The sequence below is a fragment of the Tiliqua scincoides genome, chromosome 2, assembly GCF_035046505.1.
Source record: "Tiliqua scincoides isolate rTilSci1 chromosome 2, rTilSci1.hap2, whole genome shotgun sequence".
In the NCBI taxonomy this organism is placed as follows: Eukaryota; Metazoa; Chordata; class Lepidosauria; order Squamata; family Scincidae; genus Tiliqua; species Tiliqua scincoides.
This window is the reverse complement of record NC_089822.1, coordinates 190,965,090-190,986,932: the sequence shown is the minus strand read 5'-3', so window position 1 is coordinate 190,986,932 and position 21,843 is coordinate 190,965,090. Positions and strand designations below refer to the sequence as shown.

Genomic DNA, 21,843 nt, shown 5'->3' with positions numbered 1-21,843 from the left:
GTGTGGTGTGCAGGGCCTGGGAGAGGGGGGTAAAGGGGGTAATTTGTACCCAGACCTAGGGTCAGAAAGGGGGCCCAGGAGCCAAAGGAGGGGGCCCAGAAAGTTCCTGGGATCTGACATTTTTCTATCTACTCAGGCTTGTTGCTTGTATGGGATGCCCAAGCCTATGCTTGTCTACCCAGAAGTAAGTCCCATTAGAGTCAACGGGGCTTACTCCCAGGAAAGAGTGGACAGGACTGCAGCCTCAGAGCCCAAGCCTATGCATGTCTACTCAGAAGTAAGTCCCATTAGAGTCAACGGGGCTTACTCCCAGGAAAGAGTGGACAGGACTGCAGCCTCAGAGCCCAAGCCTATGCATGTCTACTCAGAAGTAAGTCCCATTAGAGTCAACGGGGCTTACTCCCAGGAAAGAGTGGACAGGACTGCAACCTCAGAGCCCAAGCCTATGCTTGTCTACTCAGAAGTAAGTCCCATTAGAGTCAGTGGGGCTTACTCCCAGGAAAGTGTGGACAGGACTGCAGTCTTAGAGCCCAGTCCTCTGCGTATCTACTCAGAAGTAAGTCCTATGATAGTCAATGGGGCTTACTCCCAGGTAAGTGTGGACAGCATTGCAGCCTAATTCCTGCTGCTCGCTTCCAAAGACGGTGCGAAGTACACACAGCACTGCTGGATGCAGGAGGGGGAGGAGCCTAAAGCAGCTGCCATCCCCACCTGGCTCGCGCCCCGCATCCAGCAGACCCGGCGTTCCTTTTCTCCGCAAAGGGGCGGGACCTCCCTTCAGCGCTCCCGCCCTTATATGACGTCATCGCGCACAACGTCCCTCCGGGTAGACCTTGATGGAGGGGGCGCCATCTTGTTCGCTTGCGGGACTTTTGTCGGCCAGCTGTGCCAGAGGGCGGCCTCCGGAGCGGCTCGTGCTCTCTTCCCTGCCCCCCGTCCTCAGGGCTTCGAGGAAGCGGGAAAGTAGGTTGGAGCGAGGGGCTCTGTGCTGCTGGGCTGCCGCTGGGCTCAGGGCCGCTCCGGCTCGGCCCTCGGTCGGGGAGGGAGGGGCTGGCTGGGCTCCGCTGGGCATGAGCAGCAGGTGAGAGAGGGAAGGAGGACCCTTGGCGGGCTGGGGACGCCGCCTCAGCCTCTTGGCTCAGTGCTGAGTGGCCGGTGTGTGTCCCTGTGGAGCAGCCCATCCCGTAGGGAAAGCCCCTCCTCGTCCTCCAGCTGCAGGCTTTACAACCCCCACCCTTGGCAGCGCTGGGCCTGCACAGCGCTTCAGGGGATGAGTACACTTAAGCATGTGCAGAGTGCCTTTAGAACAGTGCTTCTCAACCAGTGGTGCTGGTGCCACCAGTGGTGCTTGAGGTGCTGCCTGGTGGTACACTCAGGAGTCCCTGCTGCCTGGCAGCAAGACCAGCAACACAGTGTGACAAGCAGTGGGAGGAGGCTTATCTCAGCAGGCAGAGCCCCAGTGAGTGCGCGCGCATACACCCACACCCACAAAAGTCCTCCCATCTGTCCTGATCCTCTTACTGGTGTTATGTTGCTTCTGGCCTCCCAATCCAGAAGGAACTGGTGATGTTACCAGTTACCATCACGGGTTACTTCTGGTGGCACTTCCAATAGGGAAGATGTGAAATGGTACAGCAGGGTCCAAACATTGAGAAACACTGGTTTAGAAATTAAGCCACTTTGAACTTGATTGTGTGAGAGGGAAGCACCAGAACTGGGGGGCATCCACTAGAATTGAGTGTTGGGAGACTTAGGACAGACAAAAGAAAATATATCTTTACCCAGTGTATAATTAGACTGTGGGACGCCTTGCCACATGTGGTGATAGTGTCTGGTCTAGATGCCTTTCAAACAGAACTGGGCAGATTTCTAGAACAAGTCTATCACAAGTTACAAGCCATGTTGCACCCTTGTGGTTTTAGAAGTAGGCTGTCTCACAATGCCAGGTGCAAGGAAATGGCACAGGAATGCAGTGCATGTCTCTTGTTGTCCTCTGTGCTCCATGAGGCATTTGTGGGCCATTGTGAGATACAGGAAACTGGAATCGGTGGCTTTGGCCTGATCCAGCAGCGCTCTTTTGTTGATTTTAGGCATGGTTTTTAAAGTAACAGAAGCTCTTGTAAACCAAAACACCAGCTGCAATAAAACTTCTCAAATGTTGGTAAGCACTTGCTTCTGGTGTAATTTTCTTTTTAAATTAAAAGTCACTGACAACTATTGACAACAAATTTATTTATTTTTTGAAATGAAAAGAAATAATTAGTTCAGTTACACAGTCCTGGAAAAATCAAGTTCAGTAATAATTTTGGGCATGTGCAAAGTGTCCCCAGTACTGACTTATCACAGACAGCTTCCATATATTTGGGATGAATGACAAAAATCTTTCAGATGTGGGATGGGTAGGGTGTCCACCATAATATCCAGAGAACCTTGACATCTACCATTTCAAAAATTCACTGCCCCTGATACAGACTCTTTGAAAGACAAGTAGTGTGAACTGCATAGCAGTACCTTGCTTACTGCTACTGTAATTGAAACCAGGTTTTGTGTACCACTATCTGCCACACACACGCATTCTTATACTGTTCTAAATATTGATGTAATCTGGCAAAATACTAATGTCCCAGCGAAACTTGGTGTAAGTGGGTATCTCCCTGAGGCACCTGTTTAAGTAAGAGACTAATGAATTAAAACAGAAGTGTTGGAAAACAATCTTTTATTCAGGTGGGACTGGGGGCCTGGCTGCTCCTGTATGGAACTTGGGGAACTGGGGAAAAACAGAACTATTATGTGGGAGGAACTTAACTGGCTCCATTCCAAAGCCTGAGTGATGTCTGTAAGCTCCTCTCCCCATCTGCTTACTGGTTAAGCCAATGACTAGCTTGAAGAACTAAAACAAATGAGGTGATGAAAGAGCTGCTCACACACTAAATTAATTGTATCTGGTGCAATTGTTAGTCTGCATTATATTTCATTCATTCAGTTATTGATTTGTAAATGAACTTGGTTACAGTCATTCACGTGGAAATGCAAACCTGAGTATAGCATAAAGTATGAACAGCCCTGCATTTGTTTTAAGTTGTATTACTTCTCTCCTTGTTTGGGGTGGGGGGCACATAAAAGTGTTTCCTGTAAAAATCCAGCTGCCCTGCTATTACTGTGTGCTTACTTGGTAACATTGTGTTTGGGGAATGCTGTGCCAATCCTAAATCATTTCTGCCAACGACCAACTTATTTCCCAGCTTCACTGTTGTACTGGAAATGTAATCTTCATTTTTTCAATGATTTCCTAGGCCTGGGGGGTTTTGTTCATGCTTGACTGACTTCCAGTTAATTCCACCCACAGAATTTCTTTAGAATTTCAGTCAATGATAGTAAATCAGGAAGTTAAAATAAATTTTTTGTTATTTTTTTGTATTATGAATTGCATTTTGCAGATTTTAATTTGGGAAAGTAGTATATAAATAAAAGGAAGTTTGTCAGTGCATAGGTTGTAGAAGAACAGATATCTGGGAGGCTGCAATAAATGTTTGTAAGCAACAACATTAGGGGAGATAACTGGGAAAACTGTTTTGGTTTTTTGTGGTAAATGAATTCTTGGAATTTTGTATTTATTTTTGTGTGCTGTTAAGCTTGAATATTCTGTGTAACCAGACACTGAAGTGGCCCAGTCTAATCCCTGTCAGATAGTCTGTAGAACTGAGAGTTTAGCTCTGAGACAAAAATGGAAATATAGTACTATAATACCATGTGAGGCAAGAGTTAGGGCATCACAGTTTCAGATGCCAACTGAAGGATATAGTAAAACCTTAAGGTTGTATCTAGATCAGGAGTCTCCAAACCCTGGCCCGGGGACCAGATGCAGCCCACAAGTCTCTTTCCGGCCCACGGCCAACCTCTTGTCCCCTGAAAGCCTCTGGCCCCACTCAACTGAACATGACCAGAACTGTGCTCTGATTGAGTCTGGAGGGTGTTCTGAGGGCCAGAGAGGGCCCATTCATTCATTCATTTATTCACTCATCTAAGTTACATCTATAATTTATTTATTTAAATTTTTTCCCTGCCCTCCACACCACGATATTTGATGCAGCCCTCTGGCCAAAAAGTTTGGAGACCCCTGATCTAAGATCCAGTTAATTAGCAGTGGGAAACCCTGGCCTCTGAGCGGCCCGCTTGGAGGCAGGCTGTGCAGCATGGCCTTTCCCAGTTTGAAGAGACACTTGGCCAACAGTCTGAGGCAAAGAGGCAAAGAAGGAAGGCCCATAGCCAGGAAGACAGACCAGGGACAGACTGCACTTGCTCCCGGTGTGGAAGGGATTGTCACTCCCAAATCGGCCTTTTCAGCCACACTAGACGCTGTTCCAGAACCACCATTCAGAGTGCGATACCATAGTCTTTCGAGACTGAAGGTTGCCAACAACAACAACAACTAGCAGTGAAGAGCATTTCTCAACCTATTTTACCTATAAGTGTAGTAACTTTATCCATACAACAGTTAATAGAAATGAGTGCATCCAACTGGTATTTACCTCTTCTATTTCTCAGTCTCTGAACACATAACATGAAATTCAAATAGTCTACATTAATTTCTTTAAATACATCTTTTTCATCCTTACATTTGTGGAGTTTGAAATGCGCGTTCTGTATTTGATGAAATATACAAACCCAAAATTTTTAGGTTGGTTTCTTTTTATCTATGTCTCAAGTTTGGGTTCTTGTTTCTTATCCTTTTCTCTGATATGCTAGGCAGAGTTTTTAACTTGATAATGTGAGAATAGAGAGTATTTGCTTATGTTCTAGAAGAGAATCTGACTGCAAAAACTTTTCACCTTGTAAATATGCTTTAATTATTTTATATGGGTTTCATTACAAGTGTAATGTTTTAGTGGATGTGCATCACATGTAAAACACAATCTTGATTTTATTCTGTATTTCAGTATAACCTCTTTATATAATCTTCCTGTATGTTTGTGTGTGTTACACCTTTCACAAAGGCAATATAAATTTCAACTGTTTGCATGTTGATGTGAAAGGAAATTAAATTAATTTCATTGGGGCTCGCTTCCAAACAAGTGTCTGTAGGCTTATCTTACTTTTCATCTTATAACATGCTACACTTTTGTCATTGTCTGTTCTGCTGTAATAGATGAAACACTCAAAGCGAATCCATTGCTCTGACTGGGATGAAGAAAAGGACTCAGGCAGCCAAAAACACAGAAGGAGGTCTCACAGCAGTGAAAGAGATTATAAACGTTTTAAGTCACTTAAAACAGCTGACAGGTAAATGACTTATGATTTAACTTGATGATGATCCTCTGCTATCAGCTACCTGTAACCTAAGACCTTGTGTTTATTCACATTTGCCACTTTTAAATTGTAATTTTACGATGCTGTTATAGTTGGAGTTGCTTGATAGTAGTTCACTTAAGCAAAATTAATAACATTTACTGTGGCATGGAAAGACTTTTTTAAAAAGCCGTGTTGGTTCACGTGTTCCATGTGGTGGTTGGTGTGTTAAGCTGGTTAACCGTAGACTAGATTGCTTTGGTATTTTTATATGCTTCTCCACTCAATTAATGTAAGCAATTTGAGCGCTGTTTTCTATATGCTCTTCTTGAAGAGGGTAATGTAGTTATGGCTATCCAGGCTGCTAAGATCTCTAGGCTAGAGTACTGTGATGTGTTGTACAACTGCCTTTGAAGATGGTTTGGAAACTGCATTTAGTACAAAATACAGTTGCTAGGATTGGCTCCCAGGACATCTCACTGGTACTTAAAGAGTCAGTTGGCTGCTAATTCATTTCCAAGTCCAATTCAAAGGACTAGTGCTTATGTTTAGAGCCCTGTTTGTGACTTGCATTGTTGAAGGTACATCTATTCTGTCTTGTCCTGCCTGCGTATTGCAGTTTTTTTGCATTGGAGACTGTACTGTCTCAGATAAGGTGGTAGTGATTGAAGAAAGGGCCATCTCTATGATAGTAGCACACCATGTACAGCTGCTGGGAAGGAGGAACTTTCCGGGAGCTGGGACTCTGCCTCTGTCTCCCTCTTGGCCATCACATTTATTTGGCTCTTTTAATCATACAAACTGTTTTTTCTTTGACATTGTCAGTCCCTTGGTGATAGATGTGTTAACATCCACATAAGGTACTGTGAGCTGTATTGAACTAAATCCAAAGAGAATTATTGAGGACATTTCTCTGCTTCATTTGTGATAATCATATCAACAGCATTCTTTTTCATTTTTATCTTGGTGAGAGATGAGAACAAGAGCTTTCACCCAATATTCTTTCCCATTTGAATTCTGGGTGTACAATCTTTCATAACATGAAAGTGGTAATTTTATTCATTCAGTTTTATCATGCCCTTACAGTAAATGTAAAATGACAGGATATATGATAAAATCATATAAAGAAAACAGTAAGTAAATGGCAGAATAAAACCAGCAATTAATTGGTGGCATAATTAAAAGCCTGGGAAGATAAAGACTTTGACTTGGTGCTGAAATGATGTTAAAGAGAGCCTCCATGTGTTAGAGCATTCCAAAGGTGGAGTGCCACAATCCAGAGAATGCTTTCTCTGATTGTCAGCCATTTCATTGAGATGTTGCATGCAGTCTGAGGAGGTCCTCCAAAGACTTTTTTTATTTCTAAAAGTGTGTGCCTTGTCTTTCTCATGCAATCCAAGGCATTTTAACAACAAGCTAAAACAAAAATTGAAAGCAATAACATCAACAAAAGGATGAAATTGTGTGAAGTGTTTGTATAGGATTCTTTAAGAATTTGTAACATTCCAAAGGGTTTCTCCATTACAAAACTTCTTGACAGATTGCTCTACACTCACTCCTGCCAACAGTAGAGGCAGTAAGACATGTGACCTTTGAGAACGGGGGTTTGCTGCCTCCCGCTGGATAACTTTGGGACCTCGTATCTGATGTCAAGCTTGCTGCATTTTTTATCTGTGCGCTGAATTTCCAAGGAGGCCTTCTATCTTATATTAATTGGGACACTCCTATTGTCTGAGTGGTATTGTGTTGGTGCTGTTTGTGTCTTCCTGATGCTTCATATACTTTAATGTGCATATATTATGATTTTATAGCTAGGCTGGTAGCTGTTTTGAATATAATATATTGGAATAAATAAATTAAAATAAAATCTCTAGAGAACTAGGTGACTCTAACTTTCTTGATTATTGGGTAGGGAGTGCTTTTTATGGACTTTCGAAGCCATACTGTCTCAACTCTTAGCTAGCATGCTATGCTAGATATTTGATTCAACCCTTAATACGTCAGCCCTTTTTTTTAGCCTTGGAAATATGTCCATGTGGAGTGTATGTGAATGGGATCTGTTGTTGGGTTCTCCAGACCAAGCAAACATCACCCTAAATGGAAGGAACAATGGAAGCCATTGCCTATGGCAGGGGTGGGCAAACCCTGGCTTGTGGGCCGTTTATGGCCCTCGGGTTCTCCGGTCTAGCCAACAGAAACCCCAGTCTCCAATGAGCCTCTGGCCTGTTGGAGCCTGCGCTGGCCAGTCATGACCGGCAGACACAAGCTGCGGGCCGAGTTAGAGCAAGTTCTTTTATAGTCTTCATGTGCTTTCTGCTTTTCAGTGGACATTATTTTAACACACACACCCCCCGTTGCATCCGAACAACTTATGTCTCCATGTGTTTCTGGCTTGGTCTGTATGTTTTCATTGTGCAAGAAGTGTGTGGCAAACAGTTCATAGTTCTCATGTGGTTCTACATGCCTGTATTATAGTTCTTATGTTTATTATAAATAAGCTCAGTAAAATCCATTCATTCATATAAGTTCCATCTCTAATGTATTCATTTATGTAAATTTATTCAAATTTGAAATATAAATTTTTTCCCCTTGACCCTGACACAGAGATGGTGTGGCCCTCCTGCCAAAATGTCTGCTCACCCTGGCCTATGGCTTTTGACCACAGTCATTGACTATGATTTTTTTGAGAATCAGAGAGGCTGGACTTGTAACAGTTACAAATGATTTCTCCTTTTGGGGAGACCTCCACCTTTGTGCAGGTTATTTTAGTGATATGCATATCATATACATGAGAGAGCTTCAGTCTCCCTTGCATAATGTGCATGAACAATTTGTTGTTGAGCTTTGAGTAAATAAACTCCTAGTATAAATCTGCCATGTTTTACACTTTGGTTGGTGAGATTATGTTTGAAACATATGTTTTGAAAAGTTGGAAAAATAATATAAATATATTTTCAGTAACTGCTTGGATGATAGATCCAAACATGAGAGAGACCACCATGACCGGAGATACGTTGAGGAATACAGAAATGACTTCTCTGACATAGATGACCACAGGCATTATCACAGAAATTATGAAAAAAGTCACCGCCATCATTATAGCAAATCCGCTGGTCGAAGCAGAAAAAGTAGTCATAAAAGAAAGCATACGAAACATGGCCCCAGTTACAGCTCACATTCGGTATGTGTACTTCTAAACTTCATTGATAAATAAATAGTGGTATTAAGTTTTTCACAGAGCCTTGTATTCTCTGAGTATAAGTGTTGTTGGGAAGTTTGTTACAAAGACAAATCTCAGTTTCCTATATGTGTATGTACATAGGATAAATTTAGAGATTTGAGAACCTTTGTATACCAAGTGGTGCCAACTACTTGAATTTTCACTAGGCTTAATTTTGTTCAGTATGAAAAATCAGATGATTACTTAGTTGGACAGACTTTTAAATTAAAATCCACAACCAGCTGTGGTCGTCACATGAATTAGTTTTATGGCATAGTGAAGAAAGTTTTCATCCCACCTGGAAAGATACCAAAGGTATTCATTTGAATGAAATTATAAAAAATGTCATCGTGCAAACTCTGCAAACATCTGTTCAGTAGTTTAATTCCTATGAAATTGTGGTCGGTCATTGAATTTTTTATTACTTATAAAGAACTTTTTGCTCCGCCAATTGGCAGTAAATCAGTTTGGTTTTTCATAATGCCATAACATTAACATCAGGGCTGGCTTATCCATCAGGTGTCTGAGGCACGTCTCAAGGCACAACAAACTGGAGGAGGTGCCCAGCTCTATCCAGTCAGTCACCTCCATTCTGCCTTCTCCCATTCCCTGGAGTGAAAAAGGAATAGGGTGGAATAGAAGAGAAGGTGTGGAGGACAGTGGTGCACAGATGTTGCCTACCACTCTCCTCTCCATATTTCAGCTCTATCTCCTCTTCCAGTCCAGAGAGTGAAACTCAGGGGCTGGCAAATCAGGTAAGGGGGGTATCATTGACACACCTCTTCAGGTGTCTGGACGTCTTGAGTCAGCCCTCAGTTACATCAGTATTCAGCCATATTGCTAAGGTTTAAGAGTGCTTGTACTTCAGAGTCCATGCAGTCAGAATATTAAATTATAGACTGAATTCCATGAACTTCTGAACAATATTTTCCCTTTGGCTTTTCAAAATATGGAACAAAAGGTAAATTGTTTGAAGGATCTACTATTGATTTTAATTGCTGAAAGCTTTAAAAAAAATTTTTTAATTCAAGGGGCTCTAACCTGGTTATGACTGTAAAAGTACGCATGTAAATGACCATCATGTTTTCAAATAGCAAAATTAAATATTTAAATTGTAATCTTAGGTTCAGTCTCCAAGTATTTGACCGACAAAATTGTATTGTGTTTCTGTTGTCTTACTACTTTTAAGTATTTATCTGAAAATCTGTTCCTTGCCATGTTTTTCTTCTGTAACATAAACTGTGCCCTGTGAATTTCTGGGGACTGAATTTGAAATTGCTCCTGCCAACTGTTCGTGGCCTGGTGCGTAACTGAATGACTGAATATCCCCGCTGAATGAATTGCGTATTCTACCCTGAATTCACTCTGATATATTGATTGGCTGGACGATCTTGGTGCCGTTTCCAGAAGAGCCACCGAAGGAAAAGATCCAGGAGTGTAGAGGATGATGAGGAGGGTCACCTGATCTGTCAAACTGGAGACGTACTAAGAGCAAGATGTATAGAATATTTTTCAACACTTTTTTAAACAAAACTTTTCCGAAAAATCTGTTTAGAATAGAATGTTAGCAGAGGCGTGGGGATGAGGGGGTTAAAAGACCTTCATTGCTCTTTTCTTTTGTTTTGTCTTTGTATTCTTTTGCATTTCTTTTTCTTTTATATATACTTTAATATTGCTATTCAGAATCACAATAGTAAACAAAGATTGAGGTTAGATTGATAGTTAGATAGCTGTTGCATTACACTTGTCCAATAAAATAACACATTTAACTGCAAAGACTAAGTTAACTTTTAATAATGACATGTTTAATAGTGTTTTGTGCTAATTAGGTCAGTAATAGGTGTAATTTTTTTCTTTTTTCTAGATGAAGTTATTGCTACTTTAGGGGAGGGTGCGTTTGGAAAAGTAGTGGAATGCATTGATCACCACATGTAAGTACCATCTTTCCGAAAGTCTTTCCAAAACCAATTCCTTCATTAGAAGCAAAATATCAATGCAGTTTCTATAAATATGATACAAGAGTTCAAATAAAATATGGCCTTTATCCAAAGAAAGCAAAACCAGAAAATATGTTGAAGATCTTATGCAACTGCTTGGGAAAATTTTTTGTAGTGTGGTAACATGCTGAATTGGGGATTGCATTCCAGTACAGCAGGTATGGTGAATAAGGAAGATACAGGCTGTAACATGTAATCTAGTGGACCATAAACGATCCTGAAATTAATTTGTATAGACAGGAGAAATTGTCTGGATTTCTGTTACTTCTCACACAACACTTCTTGAATAGCCCGTTGGAATGCAAGGCATGATCTTTTTTGAATAGTCTTATGGAGGTGTAGCTTTTTAGTTAGTTATTCAGTCTGAGTTCGAATTTTAAGCATGATTATTTGCCCTTAGCTACTTTACTGCCTTGTTAATTTACTTTTCTCCTATTTAACAGTAAATAGGAAAAAAGCACATAAACCAGGCAGTAATGCACATAGACAGAAAAAGTTTGAAAATGCCAGAGCATAAGGTGTTGTCAGAGGACTAGAAACAATGATCTAAAGAGCTTTCTTCATAATTTTGTCTGCTGCAGATTACACAACTGATAAGGGAGCCATTGCTCCATTTTTTAATTATTTCAGCAAAAAAGCAAAAACGAAAGCAAAAACAAAGCTATCGCGCCCTGCCTCTGCTAAACCAGAAGTGGAGCACAATTGCTTCACTTTCACTTTTGAAGCTTCGGAGAGCCCTGCATAAGGTTGCGCAGGGCTCCCCGCACTCCTGGGAGGCTGCGGGAAGCTCTAGTAAATACAACCAAGTCCCTGCAGCCCCCTGAGCGGCGCGATCCTGGGGATTGTGCCGCTGCCTCCCCCTGTCCCTGCTGCCTCCCCCCGCCCCACAAGAACTTAGAGCGATTTTCAAACTCCTGGAGAGTTTGAAAACCACTGCTGTACCTTGATAAAAAGTTACATAAGTGTCATACTAGATCCATTTGCTGCATGGATCCATGCAGTCCAGCATTCTGTTTCTCACAGTGTCCAGCCAGATTCCTCTAGGACAGGGGTGTCAAACGTATTTCATACAGTGAGCTGAATAGCGTTCATGTTGCCTGCTGAGGGCCTGAACTGATGTCATTAGGCAGGAAGTGATGTCATTAAACAGGCAATAACCAGGAACAAACTCTTTTTCCTCACTTAGGTACTCATTCGCTGCAAATGACAGAAGAGAAAATACATAAATCTTGATCTTATTTCTAGATATGGGAGAGCCCAGTTATCATATGACCACTCTTTCAACAGTGACACCTCAGCACTGCTCAGCAGCTGAGAGCACAATGGCCAGATAAAAAACTTCCATGGGATGGGCCGCATCCGGCTCACAGGACTTATGGTTGACACCCATGCTCTAGCAACTCCACAAGCAGTAGCTGATGCAGAGTTGTTGTGAACCCTTTATTATGTTCTGATGTGCAAATTTTGTATCTACAGATGTACATTATTTAAAATTTTCAGAACTTCCTCAGAGTTGATCGATAAGCTTCCTTAAAAACACCTTTATAAAGGGGGTTCAGGTTATTTAAAGCTTTATATCTCCATCTGTATGTTGTTGACATTAGACAATCATACAGATGCTAGCTGGTTCCAAAACGTTTGCAATGGATACTTTCAAAACAGATGAAAATCAGAAAACACTGTAGACTTTTGCTTCATGTACCTACCTGTATATGAGGTACACACCTTGGCTATGTATCACTGGTATGCATACATATGAACTGGAGTTGCATCCAACTGTAGCTGTATGGATAGTTCTTGGCACGCCTCAGTCATGGATCTGCTCTTAATGTACCAGGTAACTGTTCTAGGTGACTCCAGTTGAATGGTAAACACTTCCTTCAGGATGGACATAGTTTATTTACATTATGCTGCTTTATTCCCTAGGAGAGAGATGCATGTAGCAATAAAAATTGTGAAAAGTGTTGGTAGATACCGCGAAGCAGCTCGTTCAGAAATTCAGGTACTGGAGCATTTAAACAACTTGGATCCTGGCAGCATGTTGTAAGTATAAACTAGAGTAAGAACATTATGTTCTAGCATTAAGTAACTGACTATATTATAAATTATTGTTTTCTTTACCCAGCCGTTGTGTACAGATGCTGGAATGGTTCGATCACCATGGTCATGTCTGCATTGTGTTTGAGCTGCTGGGACTCAGTACCTATGACTTTATTAAGGAAAATAGTTTTTTACCCTTCCCTATTGAACTTATTAGGAAGATGGCTTATCAGATTTGCCAGTCTATAAATTGTAAGTAATTTAATTTTTAAATAGCATTGTATATCCTATAACTGTAAGCATTAATTTGAGTACTGAATTCCCACCTTTTTTCTTTTTGCAGTCTTGCATCACAATAGGTTGACTCATACAGATTTGAAACCCGAAAATATTTTATTTGTAGAGTCCGATTATGTATTAAAGTACAATTCTAAAATGGTAAGTTCACTTGCTTAAGGCTATTTTCCTGTGGGCTATGTTTCAGTCTTTGTGTTTGATGGTTGAATAAGCTGTAGACATACAGGATAGCAGTTGCTCATACCAGTCTCTGCTTTGTCATGACAGATGTTTTCAAGTGGTGTGTTTCTTCAGGAATGATAGATTTGTATGTTCTCTCTATGTGCTTTGTAACTAGAAAAATCCAAAATCTATTGAGTAAGTAAAGGGCTTAATTATGTACATTCTCCTTTTTTTCTGTTCCATCTCTAAGGAAATCTATTTGAAGATGCTTGCAAATGTGCTGAGGATTATTTAAAAAACAATATGCTGGTATCTGTTTGATATGAGTATTGGAAATTTACATTGAATTATATAAGTTATGAATGTATGTCAATATAGTATAGTCAAAGGATTGTGAAACTACCTTTTTTATTAGTGGGTATATTGCTCTTTACAAATAGATGTGCTCCAAATTAAGTTTTAACACAGTGTACATCTCGAGTTCATGTGTTTTATGGTTGTCAAATAGAATTAAATAGGGCAACAGGAATTAAATTTTACAACTTTGTGTGCATGAGCAGTAGAAGCAAATGGAAAAATTTAATTGGTTATATGTTAAATATTTGTGTGGGGAACAGCTTGACATTAGGAAGAGATGTTCTGTTTGTGGGCAGCTGTGTATTCCAAATATACAAGATACTAGAAGTACAGTGACCTGTCTTTGTTACAGAGGCGAGATGAACGAACGCTGAAAAACACAGATATTAAAGTTGTAGACTTTGGAAGTGCAACTTATGACAATGAACATCACAGCACTTTAGTGTCTACAAGACATTACAGAGCACCTGAAGTTATATTAGGTTAGTTGAGACTTTCAAAATTACAGCAGTTTTTAAAAAATCCCTACTGTTAAATGTAGCAATTTAAGGGGAAATTTTTTTAAAAAAATTACCTTTTAAAATGCTTACAAGTATAGTATTTCTGCTTAGCTATGTTTTATAAAGATGCAGGAAAGATATAAGTGAAAATATTAATGGCTTAGAAGTTATGATAGTTTTTTGGAATTCCAACCTGAGCAGAACTGTAAAATTAACTGAGTTTTTATGTGTTGTAGCACTTGGGTGGTCCCAACCATGTGATGTTTGGAGTATAGGATGCATACTAATCGAGTATTATCTTGGCTTTACAGTATTTCAGGTACGTGCATGTCATTTTATTTAGGACTTTTCAACTAAACTGAAACCTGAATCCATTTAAATATGAGTTAGGCTGCAATCCTATACTACACATTTAACTGGAAGTAAATCCAAATGGAATTCAGTGAGTTTTACTTCTGAATAGAAACACATAGGGTTGTGTTAGTGTTTTAATTTGATTGTGGTATTTTACAAGGGTGCAGTTAGTATTATGAGATGTTTACATATTCAAAATGTTAAACTGATCTCCTGAATATTTTGTAACATACTATTATTTAAGATTGTGGACACAATTGTTTCGAGCAGTAATTAGAGTTCTGTTAAACTTGTGGCAAGTTCATATTTATGTTGAATAAACTGTGTAGATAAACAACAGGCTTGCTGCCAGGCATTTTGGCAAAGAACCCTGTCCTGAAGGACAGGAACACCCGCCCCTCCAGAATGGGAAGGTCGTACTTCTAGTTTACTGTGTGATCAATTTTTCAATAGTGTATTTTGGCAAGATGTAATTTGATTCTTATTTTCACACCTGATATACAGAATAGAATACATATCACACACCCTCAAAGTGTGGGTTTTTTCTTTCCAGACACATGATAGTAAGGAACATCTGGCAATGATGGAGAGGATATTAGGGCCTCTACCAATGTACATGATTAAAAAATCAAGGTAAGTTTACTTTTAAGTTAGGTAAATCATATCCTACACAAGAGATTTAAAACAGAGGCTTGGAAAAATATACAAGTACATTGCATTCTCTTTTAAGGAAATTGTGAAATAGGCAGCCCAATCCAAAGCTGCGCTGAAATAGCCAGACCACACAGCCTGCGCTACATCCAGTGCAACTTAGGAGCCAGCTGGAGGTCTCTTCAGATTAAGTAGATACAGTGGTGCCTCGCATAACGAATGCCTCGCGCACCGAAAAACTCGCAGAACGAAAGCATTTTGCGATTTTTGGTGACTCGCACAACTAATTTTTATGACCCGTGCTTCGCAAGACTAATTTTTTGTTTTGGTTTGTTTTAAGGGGGGGATCTTCATGCCAGTTTATGATCCTATCCACCCTAGTAAGGGGAGGATCTTCATGTCAGTTTATGATCCCGTCCACCCTAGTAAAGGGCGGATCTTCATGTCAGTTTATGTAAGTAAGTCCCATTGTGCTTGCTCCCAGGAAAGTGTGCACAGGATTACAGCCTTCAAACTCCCCACACAGCATCCCCCCCATCGCTCATTCACCCTCTCACTGCTCCATTTTCCCCCATGATCACGGCAAAAGCAAGCAATTGAGTGCAGCTGCTCTGTCCTCCTCCCCAGCTTAGAGCACAATCCTGTGCGTGTCTCCTCAGAAGTAAGTCCCATTGTGCTTGCTCCCAGGAAAGTGTGCACAGGATTACAGCCTTCAAGCTCCCACTCAGCATTCCCCCCCCCCGTTTTTGAAATCCTCTGTACAGTATGTATGCCTTTAAAGAGCACTTAATAAACACTTTGTAAACCAAATTTGACTTTGGTCTGACTTTTCTTGCCCATAGGAACGCATTAATTAAATTTCAATGCATTCCTATGGGGAAAGGCGCTTCGCAAAATGAAAAACTCGCATAACGAAAGGACTCGCGGAACGGATTAATTTCGTTATGCGAGGCACCACTGTATATTTCACTTTATCTCAAGTAAAGCCCCAGCCACCTGTATGGGGCTTCTCGAATCTGCCTGCTGTTTAGCTGATGCAGACTCAATAAGTCTGGTGTAATGCCAGGAGGGGTTTAGAATATAGTGTGCGCTGCTGCTGCTGATCCCACTCTCCTCTTGGCCTAATCCTCCCTGCATTCTGTCCTTCCCCTGCCAAAAAACACTCATGTCACCTTTCCCATGCTCCTGCAACACCTGTTGCAAATTTACTTGTGCTGGCTGGTGCAGGAATGGGATCGGGAATTTGTCTTTGCACCAGCCCAGCTAATTCCCAAATAGATGCAAACATGCATTATGGCACACTTTCGTTGTGTTAAACCAGTGCAGGGATGGCTGTGCTAACTCAACACCAGTTCAGGGTTGCACTGTTAATTGGCATAGGTTCAAACAGAATGGAGACCCTGGATCCTCCTTTAAAACCAAAAATACTGAGCAGCATGCTGGTTTATGTTTGATTACTTCTGAGTGGTTCATGTGACCAACAATGAATTTTCTGCTTTCTGTTGGCTTTAGCCCTATTTTTGTATATTGAATTTAGCAGGAAGGTGTACCACTTTGTACACATTGCCACTGGGACCCATATTGAACAAAATCCTCTGTTTGCTCTGCTTTTGGAATTCTTATACCAAAATGTACAGGCTCAGTGACGGATAGCATAGTATGAGGCAAGGGAAGTATGCATGTTCTGCTGTGATCTGTATTTTGGGCCAGTGCACACATAATTATGCTGATACCTTGAGAGATTGGGAGCTAGTAATGGGACCGTGCTCTCCTTTTCTATAGTCCCTGCTTTCCTTCTGTAGGGTCCCTGCTTAAGCAGGAATTGGAATTCTGGAGAAGAGCAGAATAAGCTTAGCATCAGGATTAGTGGAGTAGATGCAGTAGCAAGGAGCCAAGGATAAAGGAGTCATAACCTGAAGAATCTAAGGAGAAAACAATATTAAAAGGAGAAAGAAAGAAGAGTAAGCAGTTCATAACTGATTATAGAGAGGTTTAATCAGCCACTTTTCTGATTGTCAGTAGCAAGAATGGACTCCCTCCTGGCTCTTTATGGTTAGAAGGCAGCACGAGAGAAAAAAGGAAGAAAACAGCTCTGAGCCTCACTTACCAAAGGCAGATCTGTTAAGCAGTGGTGTCACTAGGGTTTGCATCACCTGGTGCAGGATGCCAGCAGGTCACCCCCCCATGCAGTGGGTGGGGCAACACCCCAGGTGGTGGGCGTGGTGATGTACTATCACTCTGCCTGCACTGGTTTTTTGGCTGTACCTTTGGATAGAACAAAGATAGAACACATGCTGCATGAAATTATGCATTGATATATAACATGCTGGTGGTATTCCTCCAAACTGTGATTTTAGTGATTTTGGTCACTAGTGGTGTCGCACCCACCCCAGGGTGTCAACTTATTAACACCTTATTGCAGCAATTCTCAAACTTTTAGCACTGGGACCCACTTTTTAGAATGACAATCTGTCCAAGACCCACCAGAAGTGATGTCATGGTGGAAGTGACATCATCAGGCAAATTAAAATAAATAAGTAAATAAAACAAATAATTAAATAAGCAGAAGCGAGCCCTGGTCCACCAAGTGAATTTCCTCTGTAGCCTGCCTGCAATAATACCTCCCCCCCCAAAACCAGTAAGGTTTTCAGCCCTGCCCAGTTCAATTTAAGAACTTCTGTTTAAACCAGATCACTGTCAAAATCCACATGTCTTGGCAAGTCTCAAAAAAGTTCACCTTATCAGCTGAAGCCTCTGTTTTGATCCTTTTTAGTGGGGGGGGGAGGCTGCTTTCTGGAGCATTTGTTGAGCCCCAGTTTCATTGGATCAGGACTATTCTGGTGGCTTCACATTCCCCTTTTCCTGCCCTGACCACCAGCCAAGGCATGTTTGCTTACTCGTGAGTAAACGCGACCGTGAGGCTTTGTTTCACTTTCCTTAGGGCTCAATACATTTGTCTACTTGGAGGGAGGGAGTTCCTTCTCAGGTGTTTTTGGGGGCTGCATTCATTGGATCAGGATTCTGGAGTCCTTGGATTCCTCTCAGCCTGCCCTTTCCGATGGACTAAGGCAAGTTCGCCTGCTCACAAGTAAATGTGTGATACAGCTCAGTTTCAGTTTCCATAGGGCTCCATGCATTTTTTGTTCTCTGGCTTTTTGTCCATAACTTTTGATATAAAGGAGATATTTCACTCTGGTTTTTTGCAGTGCGCGTCACCCCCCCTGTGTGACCCGCACCCCCCTAGTGACGCCACTGGTGTTAAGCTATGGTATATTTTGGAGGCTATATGCAAGGTTTTGCTTTCCCTTTAGAGCTGCAGCACAAAATGCAACTCTGTTTAATGTAAGTTTGCATTCTTAAAGATGTGAGGCAGGCTTGCCTGAGCCTGAATAGGGAAAGAGGCCCTTTATACTGGACTGTTGTCTTTCCAGCCTTGGATCTACTACCTTAGTCTGGAAGACTAAGAAAAACAGTGAACCACTCACTGGAATTAGAGCAAAAGAAAAGAGTCGGCAGAGTAGTGAAGCTCATTCTGCCTTCTTTTATGCAGGAAACATTACTTCCACCATGACCGATTGGATTGGGATGAACATAGTTCTGCAGGTCGTTATGTTAGGAGACGCTGTAAGCCATTAAAGGTAGGAGAACACAGTTTTTCTCCTATGTTTGATTCTGGGATCCAATGACATGTATCTAAAGTTTGTCCCCTTTTTCTTTTTTTCAGGAATTCATGCACTGCCATGATAGAGATCATGAAAATCTTTTTGACCTTATTCGCAGAATGTTGGAGTATGATCCAGCCAAGAGAATTACGCTGGATGAAGCTTTGGACCATAGTTTCTTTGATGCCGTAAAAGAGTGATTAAATTCAGTTTATCTTATGCTTCTTCAAGGAGATTACACAGACTGTGTCAGTCAACAGCTAGTGTGAGATTTTGTAAACAATAAATTATTTTGTACAGTTGATGCTGTAAATATATCTGTACTTTTTTTTATTGAAACCATGTCCTGTTGAACTGTTAATAGTCTTGATCATGGATACATTAATGTAAAAATTCAAAAAAAGCATTCATTTTCTAAAGTGAATTTTTTTACTCAAGCTATCAATATTTTGTTGAGGAATATAGTTAAAATTGGTACCATGAATTTTGCACATTAAAGTCACTTTTGAGGGGAAAAAATACATGGTCAAGATTGGCATTAGGCATATTTTCTAAAATGGTCATGCATATTACTGAATTTGTCATGAGGTATGGTTTGACTGTTAACTACACGCCTTTAAATTTCAGAATATACATGTTGAATATTGTATTCAAGGACTACTTGATAAATAAACATTGTTAAGCAGATCAGCCGCCTCTTAAAATAACAGAACTGCAATCATCTTCCAATTTGTTACCTCCAGAATACTTAGAAATGTCTTAGAAAAGTCACATGGATAAATAAGCAAAAGACTGGGAAAGTAGCATTGATCAAGTCAGCTTGTAAAATCCCTACCAAATTTTGTTGTCTTTATAACATTAAAAATGGCTGTTCATTTTAAAGCATCATATTATCTTCACTATTAAGAACGCTCTTGTGATTACATCCAAAGAGAGTGGTGACTAGTGGTTTCTTGAAATAAAGTTTATTTGCATGGGTCCAGAGCCAAACTGTGTTCTGAGTGCATAGTTACTAGCGGAGTGGATGAAAGGCCCTGTACTATCATCTCTGACCTAAAGAGAAATACAAAGAGAGTCTACTCTACAAGAATGTCTAATCAAACAGAATCTGAACATACTGTACAACCAGAATAATTCAGAATTCTGTTGTGACATTTATATTGGGTTGGGTCCAGACAAAAGAATAGAAGAATATTGTAGCTGTAAGATTTGCAGTGTCATTTTGCGTTATGCAGATACCCTTGTAACATGTTATTTCAGTCTGTACAGTTACTTTTCTGTCCCAGAAAAGCAATAATGTTTGTGTTATTCCTCCAAGGAGGTGAGTGTACATGGGATTCTTCCCATTTTGTATTTGATGTAATGTGTGAGGTAGGTTAGGTTGAGAGGTAGTGAATGGCCCAAGGTAGACAAAAAGAAAATGTAAAATCAAAGCAACAGCTTGAGAGAGGTTTTGGTGTGGCTGGCACAGACTCTCCCTTTATGCGTGGAGGTTCTATTGACCAGATATAGAAAACAAACTTTTCTGTCTGCCCTTTATCCTATCAGAAACACGAGTTAGCAGGGTGTTTGCTGATGTTTGAATGACTTGGCAACAAAGCAGGTAAATCCTCTTTATAAAGTTGCTCCAAGTGCATTGTATTCTTAGCAGCGCACACAAAAGCTTTCTTGTGCTCCTGGCAACTGTAATGCATCTGTTCTGATAAATTGCTAAGCTATGGAAGTCAGATGTTGAAAGCTGGCTGAGGAAAAGTATACTAGGTTTTACTATATTAAGGAATTGAACCAAATTTATGTCTGCAATAATATTTGTACCAATATATGTCAAAATTAGTGAAAGAAGCAGATAAATAGGAAAGAAATCAAACATCAGAAGTTTGAAATAGCAGGCAAGTGTAAACTTAACATTTCACAAGTGGAAGCAGGTACAAGAGCTGTTTTGTCCATACTTTAATTGGGGGGAGAATGTATATGTCAGAGTGCGACATTCTTATCTATGTTTAAGTAAAGTATTTAATGTATATCTTGTCTTTTGGCTTTCATTGCAGCTTGCAGCATAAAAGCATTAGTAGTAATGGGCAACATCCTTTTGAATATATCTCTCTTAATAGAGCTTGATGACTTGAGGAACATCGAAGATCCCACAATTTTTATTTTTATCCCACAAACTTTATTGTTTCTAAGACCAACTTGTCATTTTGAAATATAGAGACACCGAATATTGTGAGCAAAAAAATGGATTATCACTGACTAAATGTTCATGTGGCTGGATATGATTTAAAGAGGGACTCTTTATCCACTAACAATTATCTGGAAATTCTATTCCCATTTTTGTGAACTCATTAGAAGGTATATGGAAAAACAGTTAGACAAGAGACATCTGGATTTAGTTATTTTGAATAATATCCTAATTTAGGAGACTGAATAGCTTATTTCCAGAACTGATAGCAGATGGATTCCACTTCAGTTGGAAGGGCTTAAAGTAGAAACAACAATGAAACCCACCCATTGGAAAAGATATATTAAAAGCCCAGCTGGGTAGTTACTACTGTGATCATAAATACATTTAAAGGGAAGTAAGTCCCATGAAAGAAAAGGAAGTGGAAGAAAAGGTATAGTTCCTTACAACAGCATTTTTTAGAGCTCAGTAATACTGGTAACCTAGACACTGTTGCTCCACTGGAGGGCACTATATGCTAGTTAGTGGAACAGTTTGGAATGGATGGAACCAGCATAGGCTCTCTTAGAAACCACAAGCCACTGGTACTGAAGGGTTGGTTTTTCAATTTTAATATGTAGTTCTTTCCTTGAACAATTCTCTCTAATGAGCCAACGCAGCAGTTTAATCATCCCTGTTTCTTTACAGCTATTAGTCTATGATCCAATAACTTGGCTTAGTGCTATTAAAACAGCTAACTTCCCTTAATTTTTTAAGCACAGTATGCATGTGAACTATGAACACTGGTACCATATTTAAGCTTAGAAGTTATTTTCAGATGCCTTATATAATATGTAATACTTAAATCTTTCTATTCCAAAAGGTAGAATGTGGATCTGAAGCAAGTTTTTCCAGAAGTGTGTACTTGGGGTTAAATGAGACTCGTGACTCGTGGTCTAAAGAGAACACTAAGGAAAAGCTGAGATCATTTCTGAAGGAAAACGTGAAAATTGCAGTGCAATCCTATACACCAGTGTTTTTCAGTGTGTTCCTAGGACACCTCTTCTGGGGCAGCATGAATACTGGTAGCCACCATCTGTTTAGTGCTGCTCCACTGCATTCATTTGCCAACACTCTGGGGCTTCCCAAGACTCCTTGC

At 40.4% G+C, this 21,843-nt stretch overlaps 1 protein-coding gene across 2 annotated transcripts; it reads left to right on the top strand.

The window, feature by feature from the left end:
- Nucleotides 1-833: 833 nt before the first annotated feature.
- On the top strand, nt 834-20,507 carry LOC136639860 (dual specificity protein kinase CLK4-like). 2 transcript variants are annotated; one of them, XM_066614446.1, is made up of 14 exons: nt 834-963; nt 5,147-5,280; nt 8,245-8,467; nt 9,914-10,004; nt 10,371-10,437; nt 12,430-12,546; nt 12,629-12,795; nt 12,887-12,981; nt 13,712-13,841; nt 14,096-14,178; nt 14,767-14,846; nt 15,205-15,318; nt 18,415-18,502; nt 18,589-20,507. In XM_066614446.1, the coding sequence occupies exons 2-14, from the start codon at nt 5,147-5,149 to the stop codon at nt 18,724-18,726; spliced, it is 1,527 nt and encodes a 508-aa protein (XP_066470543.1). In that variant the 5' UTR covers nt 834-963; the 3' UTR covers nt 18,727-20,507. The 2 variants fall into 2 exon arrangements, with proteins under 2 accessions (XP_066470543.1, XP_066470544.1); XM_066614447.1 differs by lacking the exon at nt 15,205-15,318.
- Nucleotides 20,508-21,843: the final 1,336 nt, after the last annotated feature.